General features: G+C 53.1%; 4 protein-coding genes across 4 annotated transcripts; 1 reads left to right on the plus strand and 3 right to left on the minus strand.

Moving 5' to 3' along the window:
• Window positions 1–27: 27 nt before the first annotated feature.
• On the minus strand, window positions 28–3,665 carry MGYG_01889 (ankyrin repeat protein nuc-2; the record flags this gene model as incomplete). Its single annotated transcript, XM_003177778.1, has 7 exons — window positions 28–252; window positions 342–538; window positions 596–2,891; window positions 2,953–2,970; window positions 3,038–3,085; window positions 3,160–3,480; window positions 3,579–3,665. The coding sequence occupies 7 exons, from the start codon at window positions 3,663–3,665 to the stop codon at window positions 28–30; spliced, it is 3,192 nt and encodes a 1,063-aa protein (XP_003177826.1).
• Window positions 3,666–4,284: 619 nt separating this feature from the next.
• On the minus strand, window positions 4,285–5,761 carry MGYG_01890 (hypothetical protein; the record flags this gene model as incomplete). The annotated part of the gene is made up of 2 exons (XM_003177779.1): window positions 4,285–5,636; window positions 5,752–5,761. The coding sequence occupies 2 exons, from the start codon at window positions 5,759–5,761 to the stop codon at window positions 4,285–4,287; spliced, it is 1,362 nt and encodes a 453-aa protein (XP_003177827.1).
• Window positions 5,762–6,986: 1,225 nt separating this feature from the next.
• MGYG_01891 (hypothetical protein) lies at window positions 6,987–9,510 on the minus strand (the record flags this gene model as incomplete). Its single annotated transcript, XM_003177780.1, has 3 exons — window positions 6,987–7,233; window positions 7,333–9,132; window positions 9,188–9,510. The coding sequence occupies 3 exons, from the start codon at window positions 9,508–9,510 to the stop codon at window positions 6,987–6,989; spliced, it is 2,370 nt and encodes a 789-aa protein (XP_003177828.1).
• A 1,407-nt stretch (window positions 9,511–10,917) lies between these two features.
• On the plus strand, window positions 10,918–12,690 carry MGYG_01892 (myo-inositol transporter 1; the record flags this gene model as incomplete). The annotated part of the gene is made up of 4 exons (XM_003177781.1): window positions 10,918–11,120; window positions 11,201–11,497; window positions 11,564–12,584; window positions 12,640–12,690. The coding sequence occupies 4 exons, from the start codon at window positions 10,918–10,920 to the stop codon at window positions 12,688–12,690; spliced, it is 1,572 nt and encodes a 523-aa protein (XP_003177829.1).
• Between the last annotated feature and the right edge of the window lie 23 nt (window positions 12,691–12,713).

Here is a 12,713-nt window from a genome sequence, read left to right on the forward strand (position 1 = left end):
AAAGTGGTGGGTAGGGGTAGAAATGCATCACATATCAATCGAGTCGTTAAATCGTAGCACGCCAGTCTCACGCATAACCCCGTTAACGTTGCCGGGCATGCGGAAGAGGGTATCATTCGTTCCCCCGAACCCGGTGTGCGAAGTCGAGTTTGCGTTTTGGTGCCGGCGCCTTTCAGCACTATCGTCAGACGTATCTGCCACTAGCACGAGACCGAGCTCTTTTATCGATTCGGCCAGAGATGGCATTACGTTCTGATAATGACATGGTAGGTTAGTTTTAGGTGTGTCTAGGCGTGAAAGGGCGTTGTGTGGATGAATAATGGGTGAAACAATAGGCTTACTAGTAGGCTTGATCGGCACATTAGGCCCATAAGATTATTGCTTTGGGCGATACGGGCGGATTCTTTAATGGAGAGTGAGGCACGACCGCTGTATTGGATTGCTGGAGATGAAGAGGATGGAGGTGAGGCGGGCGATTGAGTAGTGTTGGTATTTGAGTCTCGGGGTTGACCAAGATCGTTGCAGAGTAACACGGGGTCTAAAGCGAATGTTAGCAAAAGGCTGCGCTGTATGTACGCACGTAGATATGACTTACAATTTGGTTGCTTCCAGTTCAAAGCCACGCATATCCCGACATTATAACTGGTAAAGACAACAGATCTCATAAAGTCTGGATTAGCCAGCCTGGAGGCCCGGGCATGATTAAACACCCGTGTGAGAATGGAGTCGGCAAAATTGTTGATGTTGAAAGTGAGGCGGAGATCGAGCTCCTTTTGCTCGGCTGGGGAAGGGTAGAGGATGCAGAGGTTCACATGGATGGAAGTGGGTAGATGGAGGAGAACCTCTTCTAGAGTCAAAAAGGATGTGGCGAGGAGACGGTGCGCGGTGGGGATATCGGTTATTGACATTGCAGCGAGGGATGGGAGCAGTGAGCTTGTAGAGCTGCTGCTGGTAGAGTTTGACTCGGAAGAAGCAGTGATGGAGTTAGATGGAGAATGTTCACGGCCAATAGCCTTAAATTCTTCGATGGAGAGATGTGCGATGGGTAAGCGGACGCCATGATGCATAATCGTGAATTCGGGATATAGCACCGGTACAAGATCTCGGGTCATCTGGACGAATATCTGGACATAGTCTCCGGACAAGCTGGAACCAGTGACTTGGCCGTTGTGCTCTGCATCGAACGCACTGGTAGCTTTCCAGTAGGTAGCAAAATGGGTAATCTCTAACGGGTCTCCGTAGTACGGTTTGATGACCTGGAAGTTGAAGCGGATCTCGCCAATGGCTCTGAGCCGGGGGTCAAAGACGGGGAGACAGCAATGGCCAGAACTTCTACCGTTGTTCTCAAAAACGTCGGGTAAAGCAACTGTTTTGGCAATGACTTTGGAACCAAAAGTAGGGAATATTTCAAAGTCGATGGCAAAGTTTTCTAGCTTATCAATGTGGAATGATATGAAGCGCGAGTCTTCTTGTAGAGGCAGCATGACATTACGGGGGATCAGGTCTGTCATCTTGGAGGATATTGTTAATCGTGCAGCAGCGTAGCGGCCAGTCTGGTAGAAGACAATGGGGTCGGCAGATGGTGGATTGAAGTGAATCTGCACGAAGGTCTTGTTGTCTAAGAAGTTGTGGCCGTAGTGGCGAAGCGGGATGATGGGAGGTGGGAGGGAGAGGTCTGGGATGCCGTCGACCTCAAGAGCAGGAATATCCTTCTTTTCGTCACTCATTGGAGTGAGGGTTGCAGTCATGGCATCACGGTATCTGGGACCATTGTTGAGGACATCAAGCGGTGTGTGTCCTGGAATGGGGCGGGATACACGCTGAGACCAGAGCAATTTCATGCATTCAAGATGGCCCTCCCAGACAGCGTAGTACATGGCAGGCAGACCCTTTTCGTCTAGAGCATCCGCATCGACACCACAATCGAGTAGAGTACGTAGACATCCAACGCAGCCCTCTGCGGCCGCGTGGAACAAAGGAGTCCACTGGTACAGCTTATCACGCTGGTCAAGGTCTGCGCCGTGGTCTTTGAGGAGCAGGAGAACTGCAGATGAACGACATGAGCGCGCTACAAGATGCTGTGGGTATAGGCCCTCGGCATCTGGCAGGAACTTTGCGTCACGCTCAAGTAGTATCTTTATAAGAGCGAGGGATGCATGCTGGCAGGCAAGGTTAAGTGGTATGTGATCCGACTCCGAGGCCGGGTTGATCCGGGCATTGTGTGAGAGCAGCTGTTCAACGCAGGAGACCTGGTCCTTGATGATGCTGTGAATGAGAGGAGTGAAGTTATCATGATCAGTGAAGTCGATGGTAGATAGGCCCTTTTCAAGTAGAGAATGCACCATGCCGACCCGACCGTGCATACATGCATAATGCAGGGGAATTCTGCCGTAGACGTCAGCCTGCGAAATGTCGACGCCACGCTCGAGAGCGGCGTCAAAGACGAACTGGCGGCCTGAGATGACGGCTTCATGCAGACAGTTGCGTTCGTTGATATCGTCCTCTGCATGGACGTCGACGAGGTTAGTCTCTAGCAGCAAAGTGAGCACTTCATCTGGGTACTCATTGACTGCAGTCAGAAAGATGCGGGTGAGATGGTCGGCAGCATCTGGAGAGAGCTGGATCTTGCTGAGCCAGTCGCGCAGAGGCTGGAGGTTCCCTGTGGCAGCGGCAGAGTTAAGGATATGCAGATCGCTGTCGTCTTCCTCTGCTATGCTGGCTGGTCTGTCTGCCTGTCTGGGGGCGTTAAACTGGATGTTTTCGCCTTCTGCCCATGCCTCAAGCTCCAGCCTGGCTGTGGTAGCGCGGTCGGAGAGGTCCCGAAGGACTTCTCGGTTGAAGCATGGTTGCACTTCAACCGCTCGTTGTAGGTAGAGCTCTTTTGTCCGTGACTATACCATTTAGTAAATATGTGACCAAGCAGCAAATGCACCAACGCGCGTACACACACACCTTTGATGTTTTATCCCACTATATCTAGTTAGTATGAGGCCCCAGTAGTAGTATTATGGTAATAGTAGTTTGGGCTGTATCTCACCTTCTTCAGTATCTTTGACACGGCTGTCTCATTGACCTCTACGAATTGCTACCACATGAGAGAGATCAGCTATCCCGCACTCGAACCCTCACACCCTAAGGGTAATATGTATATATACGCACCTGCAACTTGTTCAAATCACCGTCAAACTGCTGAAACCCCTCTATCAAGGCGACGAAGTTCGCTGGGGCCTTTGAATTCGACACCGTGCGGCGCGACTGGATGACTCTCTGCTTGTCGAGCAGCGTCTTGAGCCGCAGCGAGAACTCGGCCTCCTTCTGCAGGTAGAAGACATTGACCTTCTCTATCTCGCGCTCGAGCCGGAAGAAGAAGACCTCCTTGTTGGCGCGCAGGGCTGCCTGGGCGTCGAGCACATCGCTGGACGGTTCTTGCGTAGCGCCTTGCGCAGGGATCGTGGGCGTCGCACTGAGTTGCTTGATGAGCTGCAGAGGCCAGTCAGTACCAGCATCTTCATCTCGCCATCCTGTACAGCTACCACTACTGCTGCTGCTGCGTCGTGGCGTGGGAGCCGGGTACGTACCTTCTTGAGGGCCTTGTAGTTGAAGAAGCTGGCCGCGTACTCGGGCAGGTCGAGCTGGCGCCGCTGGATCTGCTTGCCGAACTTCATGGCCCGCCTCGTCTGCGTCGCTCGTCTCGTCTACCGCTGTGTCTCTCGTCGGCGTCGCTTCGCTGCTCGTGTGTCTCTGCTCGTCCTTTCTGCACCATCGACTTCGCTATTTCCCACGATCGTCGACGTCGAAACGTCGCCCTTTCTCGCGGGGCAAAAAAATATGGCAGACGAAAGGAGCAGAATAAGCGCGGGCCAATTAAAGCAGCCAGTTTGGGCAGCTGGCCGGCCGATGACCTCACTAGCGACTGAGTAACACTATTAGTAGCCCTATTCTTCGCTTCTACCGCTACTTTACCACTATCGCTACCACCACTACTTCTACTATTACTACTATAATTATTCACTGAAGCTCGAAGATGAACGACATAGGAAGTGGTATTACTACATATCATCGATAAGGCGGAGACCAACGGAGGAAAAAGGAAGCACAATCTGTACAGCGTGCTTTTCACCAAACACAAGCAAAGGCCAGGGAATAAACAGCAATAAACGGACGGGAAATCAAAAGAAAATAAAAAGAGATACAAGGGAAGATGGTGAAAAGAAGGTAGGAAGAAGAAGAAGGAGAATAGCGGGCGTGGAGTTGAACAAGCAAAAAGACAAGACGACGGGGGTATTAAAAGTTCTGCGCTATGCCGGCGTTGCCCTGCTGCGGATGGGGGAAGACACTGGGGCTCTCGATGCGCGTGTTGCGCCGGGCAGAGACGTCGCGGATGACCGGCTGAGGTCCCAGGCCGGGTTGATCGTGGCCATGGCTGCCGCTGTGGCCGTGGGAGTAGCCGGCTCCGTGGCCGTCGGGGTAGTAGGCACTCTCTTCATAGTACTGAGCGCCCGAGGGAGCTCCGGGAGGCATCATGTCGTCGGACATATCGGACTGGGCACCCGTGGAGTACGCTGACGAGGCATTGGACAGGCCACGGTGAATGTTACTCGTGTTTTGATGCTGGATGGGCACCTGTGGTTGGTGTTGTAATGGCTGCTGCGGTTGTTGTTGTGGTTGTTGCTGCTGGACTGGAGGCTGACCGATATGCAGGGCTTTGGGGATGCCGGCGGCTACAGGTTCGACACGGCCTAGACCTTGACGCTGCTCGTCGTCGGCCATATGGAAGGTCTCTTCGACGGGGGATACCTCTCGGCCGTACATGGGGCTGCTGTCGGCCCCGCCGCTCGAGGCCGTGTTGGTGGGCGCATGGCGGGAGTTGCTAGTCGTGCCCCAGCCACGGTATCCTCCGCTCGCAGCACCAGCAGCAGCACCAGCGGCACCAGCGGCAGCGGAGGTGTCCTTCAAGGCCACGTCGGTATCGTACATGCCCACGGCCGGTAGAGTAGGGTCATTGTTGGGGTTGAAGCGGTACTCTTCGATCTCCTGCTTGCGCTCTTCCTCCGCCAATTTACGGGCCTTGCGCTTGCGGTACCAGAACAACAGTGCAATGATAATCAAGGCTACCGAGACGACAGGCACAACGACTGCAATGGCAATGGTTCCGCCAGCAGATAGACCACTGCTTCCGCCGCCGGAGCCGGAGCCTGCAGGCAAGGTTGGTGCTGAGGTAGAGGTAGATGATGAAGATGAAGTTGCTGGGCGGGTAGGGTTCGGGTTCATCGGCACAGACGCCGTAGAGGTGATGACAATGGTCGTGCTCGACTCCTGAGGGGGAGATTGAGGGGGATTGGGATTGGTAGGAGACGGCGGGTTAGAGGTCTCTGGCGGCGGCGGCGGAGGAGTCGTCGGGTCATTTGTCGGTTCCGGAGGTGGTGGTGGCTGCGAGGTGGGCGGCTTTGGAGGCTCGCTGGTCGGCGGCTTAGGGGGTTCACTTGATGGCGGAGGAGGAGTGGGCGACGGCGGGCTGGTTGGCGGGTCGCTGGGCTTCGTTGGCTCGTTGGAAGTTGGCGGGCTGGGAGGAGCGGACGTCGGTGGTGATGGGTTTGACGTTGGCTTGGGAGGATCCGACGTGGGCATCCCGCCGCCTGCAATCGTCAGCAATCATACTCTCCTCTCCTCTCATTCTCACTCTTCCCCTTCTTCTTATTTATCATCTTCATCTTCACCGTCTGTATCACAATGTATCAAGGCAGCACCTACCAGTCGACATGGCGGCCATCCTGGGTCAACTTCAGGCCGTGTCTCTGTCTATCCCTGTCGGCTGTCGTCTCGTCCACGTCTCGTCTTCGTCTGAGCTGTCCACGATCTGTCGTCCCTCGCCTTCTCCCGGCCTAGCTTGTCTGTGCTGGCTCTTCTTCGGCGGCCGTCCTGTCTGTCTGTCGGCGCAACGAGCGTGAAGGTGCAAGTTCGTCCTCTTGCTTGATGTCCGACGTCGAAAGAAGAAGCGAAGAAAAAAAGGCCAGAAGGAAGAAAAAGCGGACGCTTTTCCCAGTTGGGCGTGCCAAGGTATCGCCTGTTTCAACGCAGGCAGCAGAAAGACGATAGTTCGAGACGGTGGTAAACAGTAGTCTATGGCTCTGGTTCCTGTATAAAAGGAGAGACGATGCAGAGACAGTGGAAGAGAACGAGGAAGAGAGGAACAGGCAGCGAGAGGAAGACGAGAGAGAAAAAGACGAGAAGCGCTGGGGCTGAGTTGACTTTTGCTTGCCAGGAACAGCGAACCAGCAACCAGCCGAGCGCCCTTTAATTACGACGTTGACTCTCGCTCTCTGTGTTTGTGTCTAATGCTTGTGAATCTTTCTTCTATCTCTTCTGGCTGTCTGCTACCTGTCTTCTTCTATGCACGCGCGGGCTTGCTGCTGTTATTGCTGTGATCTCCGTCGCATCAGCTCACGATCTTCTTCTTGTTCAACTTCGAGGCAGGAAAAAAAGGGGCAGTAATGTGATTTCGCGTAATACAGTTACATACACAGCCTTGCACAAGGGGCTGGCAGTGGCTTGACGCCCGTAACGCCATTACTTACCGTACGGTGAGTACGCGAATACGAGGCTCAGTTGCTATTTATAGGAACAAAGACACAGAAAAGGTAAAGATATCAAAGTAGCTTTGGTTGGTTAAGTAGCTAAGGTAGCTAAGGTAGCATCGGCTATGTAAGTAGGTAGTACTCCGTAGGTGAATGGGAAAGCAGCAAAAGCAGGCTATGAAGATGAACACCAGCAGAAGCACCGTCTATAACTAGATACAACAAATGGGAGAAAGAAGAAAGATGCAGGAACGGCAGGCAAGAAGCAGAACACGACTCCGAGATTATAAAGAGACAGTAGATGTGGATAAATATATATATATATGGCGATGTTAGCAGAATATGAACAAATTAGGCGTCGGGACGAGGAGAGAAAGAAGAGGCAAAGGGCAGACGGCATGGCGAAGCTTTTTAGGTACGCATCTCCCACTGGGGCTTAAGGTTAGAGCTAAAGTCGTCTCTCGTGCCAACTGTTTCGGCTGGCAGGCGACTGACGCGGTAGGCACCTGCGCGGATGTTGTGTGCTTGCATGGCAGATATGCCGGTGCGGTTGCTACGAATACTGCCTGCGTCGCTGCCGCTACCGGACTCGTTCTTGAAGCGAGGCGGCGGTGCAAAGTCGAGGGCAGTGAAGGTACCGGACTTGCGGAGGGCATGCCTGTGACGAGAACTGTTAGAACCAACCAACCCTAACTCTAACAAGATAATCACAAAAATTTTTGACAATGATTAGTAAAAAAGAGAAGGAACAACTTACGGGCTGGGCACGGAAGGAAGCTCGTCAAAGGATGAGACAAGCGGACTATGTGAGGGAACCATGAGGTTGTAGTGTTGCAAGCCGCCCAGGGGAGTCTCCGGTCGGCCGGCCTGGCGGTCTCGAACTCGAGGACCAGGTGCGAAATCCACAGGCAGGAACATGTCATCCTTGAGCTTATGAGGAGTAGGCAGGACGTGCAAGGGTGACGGCGGTGGGAGAGGCTTCTTCTGTCGGGGGTGAGGGATGCGACCTGAGGCAGAGGAGAAGGCCCGTGGGCCCGCCATGGGATGGCCACTGGACAAGGAGTTTGTAGCGCTGTGGGCAAAACCCATGTTCATGCCAGGAGGCGGCTGATGGCCGACCCCTGGGTGACGACGTGGTGGGAACGCAGGGGGCATCCTGGGCGGAGGAGTCATGGCTCGGCGAGGCAGAGGCTGGGCAAAGGGTGCTGCTGGGTTGGGTAGCGGAGGCACCTCGCCATAGTCCTCGATGTAGTCCTGCTGGAAGGGTTTGCTGTCGTCAAAGTATTCCTTGTAGAACGATCGGATGCGGTTTGCTCGCTGCTCGGGGTTGTCAGATGGGTCTTCGGGCGGCAGCGGCCGGATTCCCATGGTAAGTCTGCGGGTATCAATCAGGTGGTTGGAGTCGTAGTACTGGTCATAAACGTCGTGGATGTTGTCCGTCCCGTCATCCTCTTCTTCTGGATATCCATGTGTATCTTCGTCACCGTGATGCTGCTGTTGCTTCTGCTGCTGCAGGTGCTTCTGGTCCTCGGCAGGCATGATGTTAAACTGAGGGAGACCCGGAGTGGGTTTGCTCTCGTCACCGTAGTCGCTGTCAACATCAGCCTGTTGACGATCAGTAACAGTTGTAGCAGTGGGTTGGGAAGAGGGTCCCAAGTTGAAATCCAACTTTGGGCCATCGTTGGTCGAGAATGCGAGGCCGGGGAGGGAGGGATGGCCATCCTGCTGGCCAGGGACACTGTCTTCCTTTTTATGGTCGTCTGGAGTTGGTGATCGACTGCCGCTGTGGATGAACTGGCCCAGATAATTGTGGCTACTCCGCAGGGCAGGATCTTTGTCTTTGCTCCCCGCGGCACCCATCTGGCTGTCGTCGCCGTTGATATTATAGTTGTTGCTGTCGTGATTGTTGATGTCCTTGTTGTCGTTGCTATAATTATTGCTTAGAGATGAAGGAAGGCCCAATTCATCGTAACGAGTGTCAGAAGGAAAATGAGCTGGCTGTGGCGGGCTAGGGGGTTCAGCCGGAACGGCAGCTAAAGGGGGAGAAGTGGACATGCGTTGCGCGTTCCGAAGCAGATTCTGAGACATGTCGTCGCCTAGACCGCCATTGTGGTGGTTGGCATCACTACCGCCAACATTTCGACTGCTTCCAGCCGTGTAGCTAGAATTATCGTCCGCATTATTGTGGCGATGGCTGGGAGTATTTGACCTGATGCTGCCGTTGCCGTCAAAGGCTACGCCGTACTTATCTTCGCCCGGCATGGTTCGCGAGAGGGAGTGCAGAGAGCCACGAGACTTTTGCAGTCCCGGAGGCAGGAAATATGGGTTGTCCATGGTCCAGTCCATCGACATGCCAGGCTGGTGGCCGCCTCCGGGGCCCTTCTCGACTCCTTGGCCGCCGCCCGGCCGGACTTTGGCTCCGCTGGTAGACGCAGGGACATCTTCAAGACCATAGTCAAGAGCTTTAATCTTGTCCTGCTCGTCTTCCTTCCGCAGTTTCTTGACATGGCGTCTGTGCAGAATGAAGAAGGCTATGAAAGCACACACAAGGGGTATTCTGTATCCTCATTATTAGCACTAACACATGATATCCTAACAGGTTCTAGACATACGCGACACCGAGAGCGATGGCCACTGTAGGCGTCTCAGTCAGTCCTGGGCCACAGTCCTTCCCCGCATTATTATCAGGACTACATGTCGCATCTCGTCGTGGGACAAGCCGTGTGGTGTCGGGCACATCTCTCCGCTCCAGCGGCCGTGCCATCGGCTCTGCCACCGCTGGCTCTTCGATTCTAGAGAGGAGGGGGATCCGGTGGTCTGGGAGAGGGGCCGAGCGAACGACGAGAACAGGGACGGGGACTTCATTGTCCCTTTGGTTGTCCCGGGGACGACGGTAAGGGCTGTGGTGGTGGTGGTGGTGGTTATGGTTATGCATCGCAGTGATCCGTCGTTGTGATCGGGGTCGTGGTGGTCAGGTCATGAAAGATACAAAAGCGTTGCACCAAAAAGACAGCAGCACACGGTAAAAAAGGACGAGTCGTAAATCCAGCAGTCCGTTACGCCAAAACAGAGAGCCGCAGTGTATCAAATGAGTGTATAAATGTAATGATATTGCTTTATTCTGTGTAAAGATAGGTGATTGTCCGACAAAAAACGAAGGTGAAGAACAGTCCCCCGGCACAGCCCTGGAGAGTAAACAGAGCAGAAGTCGGCAGCGAGCGCGGCGCCTCAGGCCATCAAAGGAGTGTAACGACCTGTCAGTAGGTCAGGCTGGACGGTGAGGACGGTGAGCGACGCCGGAGGATACAGTCGAGGTCGAAGTCGAGGACGAAAGTCGAAAAGGCGGGAAGAAAAAAGGCGTGAAGTCGAGAAAGGGACGAAGGGATGAAAAGGGAGAAGCCGCGCTTGCTGGACGCTGATTGGTCGGTGCCTGAATAGCGCTAAAAAAAGAAAAAAAAGGCGCCTGCGACGAGCCTGAAATCTCGCATGAAGGAAGAAGAAGCCGACAGACCCAGTTCTGCAAGGGGACGTAAAGCGAGGGATGCGGCATTATAGGCCCCGAGACACATGGATGCTCGCTCAGCTCTGCTGCAGCTAGTTTACCTGTCAGAAGAACGTCTCTCTTGTCTTCCTCTGCGTGGCTTGACCGTCGACAGCGCTGTTGGTGATCGTCCTCGTCGCTTTGTTTCTTTTTTTCTTCTTCTGCAAAAAAACAAAAACTTTGATTTTTTCCTCGTTTAGGTTTAAACCTTAATATAGCTTATATAAGGATCACGTGAAAGGACCGAACCTTGTTGCCACAGTAAGCATTGTGATTAGTCATCGGCTCCTGTCCGCCTCGCCTCCATTTTATTATGGGCCCGGGGGGCATAAGTTAGATCAGGTCGTTTAGTCCCTGTGTTGTCCCTGTGTTGTCCCTGTGGTGTGGCAATTGTATTTCAGCCGTAGAGTCCACCTCAGAAGAGTACTGAGTGAAGGCTGTCAATTTTTGAAGCTCTCCGCGGACTCTCCTACGCTCCAAGGTGCGATTAAATGGCCGCAGTACCACCATCTGTCATACTAGGTACTCTGGTCTCTCCCCTTAAACATGCTTTTCCCCTGAGATGGTCACGTGTATATATCCACGTGACTGTCATCTGCCAACGTCGCGTGGTCGATGGCTGAGAAGCTTGAGAAGATGAGATGTTGATATCAAAGACACAAAGGAGCATCATCCTCAGCGCCATGTAAAGGAGTTACAAGTTACAAGTTACATGCTGTGTATATAATAATATCGTCTACGTATTGCTGAAGTTGAAACTGAGAGACGCCATCAAAGGTGGCGGAAGTTGAGCTAGAGCCGATGGCGAGAGTCGAGGAAGATACCCTGGATGCTGCGGCACCATTGCTCGAAAGTCCACGGCATGATAATACCAGTTCACCAAATACTAGAGACGAAGATGATACATCCGTCATCGATGTCCTATCTCTCACAGGCACCGGAACCTGGTTTATCTGGGCCTTGACCTTCTCCGCCGGTATCAGCGGCTTTCTATTCGGATATGAGTATGTCCAAGCATGTATCAAAATACTCTTTATTATACCACAAGGATTATAATCTTACTATTTATACCTAAACCTCATAGTACCGGAGTTATATCGTCAGCTTTAGTGTCGATCGGAACAGATCTCTCTCAACGCGAGTTAACCATCCTTGACCGGAGTTTGATCACCTCCTCGACCAGTCTATTTGCGCTTATAGCCAGTCCCCTGGGAGGCGTTCTGGGCGATAAGGCCGGCCGCAAGCCTGCAATAGTTATCTCTGGTATTCTATTTATTATCGGGGCTCTATGGCAGGGGGCCACTTCTACCGTTTGGGGGATGATATCTGGCCGGAGTTTGGTAGGGCTGGCCATAGGCATGTCAAGCTTGATAACACCGCTGTAAGCTCTGTTATATATACCCGTATTATTGAACAAAAAACCAGATACTTACTTTGCCCTTCCCAGGTATATCTCCGAACTCTCTCCCTCACATCTCCGCGGCAGGATGGTGACTGTACTTAGTCTCCTCGTCACAGGAGGACAAGTGATAGCGTACATCGTAGGGTGGCTTTTATCCAGCCAACCCAGCGGCTGGAGATGGATGGTTGGTCTTGGCTGTTCTCCTGCCGTCATGCAACTCTTAATTCTCGCTTTCCTGCCCGAAACTCCAAGGTGGCTTGTCCGCGCCAACCGGGCTAATGAAGCTCGCCGAATCATGCAAAGAGTTTACGGAGACACCAAAGAAAGTAACCAGATTGTTGAACATATCCTTCGAGACATCGAGCAGGAAGTGCTGCATGCCTCAGCTGAGATAGACGCTCGGTCAGGCATCTCTACTAGCGCCACATCTCTACCTACACGACGGCGATGGCTGCAGAAAGTCCAACGGACATATACCGACCTCTTCACAATCGGCTGCCACCGTCGTGCACTCATAATAGCATGCACACTGCAAGGCCTCCAGCAACTCTGCGGCTTCAACTCACTCATGTACTTCGCAGCAACGATATTCAAGTCTCTCTCCTTCTCCTCGCCAACCCTCACTGCTCTTTCGGTCGCGGGGACGAACTTCATCTTCACTTTTCTCGCATACTTACTCATCGACCGTATTGGTCGTCGTCGTATACTATTATATTCTATTCCAGTCATGGTAGTGTCACTCGTTATCTGCGCCATTGCTTTCCCATCGACGTCTCTTGCTGATGGGAGCGCCTCTGAGCCGCCGGCTCCAGCTAATTCTCAAGCGGCTATCATACTACTCTGTCTCACGACGTACACTGCCTCCTATGCTTCGGGACTGGGCAATGTGCCATGGCAGCAGTCGGAGCTTTTCCCACTTAGTGTGCGAAGTCTTGGCTCTGCTTTGGCAACGGGTACAAACTGGGGTTCTAATTTCATCATTGGCTTGACGTTCCTGCCTATGATGCGGTGGATGGGAGCCGGATGGACGTTTTTCATATATGCTGCTATTTGTGGCGTTGGATGGGTGGGCATATGGAAGATTTATCCCGAGATGACGGGGTTGGTCTCGAGAATGTTAGGGCTTACTTGCCAAGGGTGGGGGGTCGAGGAAAGTTATCGCAAATTTATAGAAGGAGAGGGTTCCACTCCTTCA

This window comes from Nannizzia gypsea, genomic scaffold (genome assembly GCF_000150975.2).
Source record: "Nannizzia gypsea CBS 118893 supercont1.1 genomic scaffold, whole genome shotgun sequence".
Lineage (NCBI taxonomy): Eukaryota > Fungi > Ascomycota > Eurotiomycetes > Onygenales > Arthrodermataceae > Nannizzia > Nannizzia gypsea.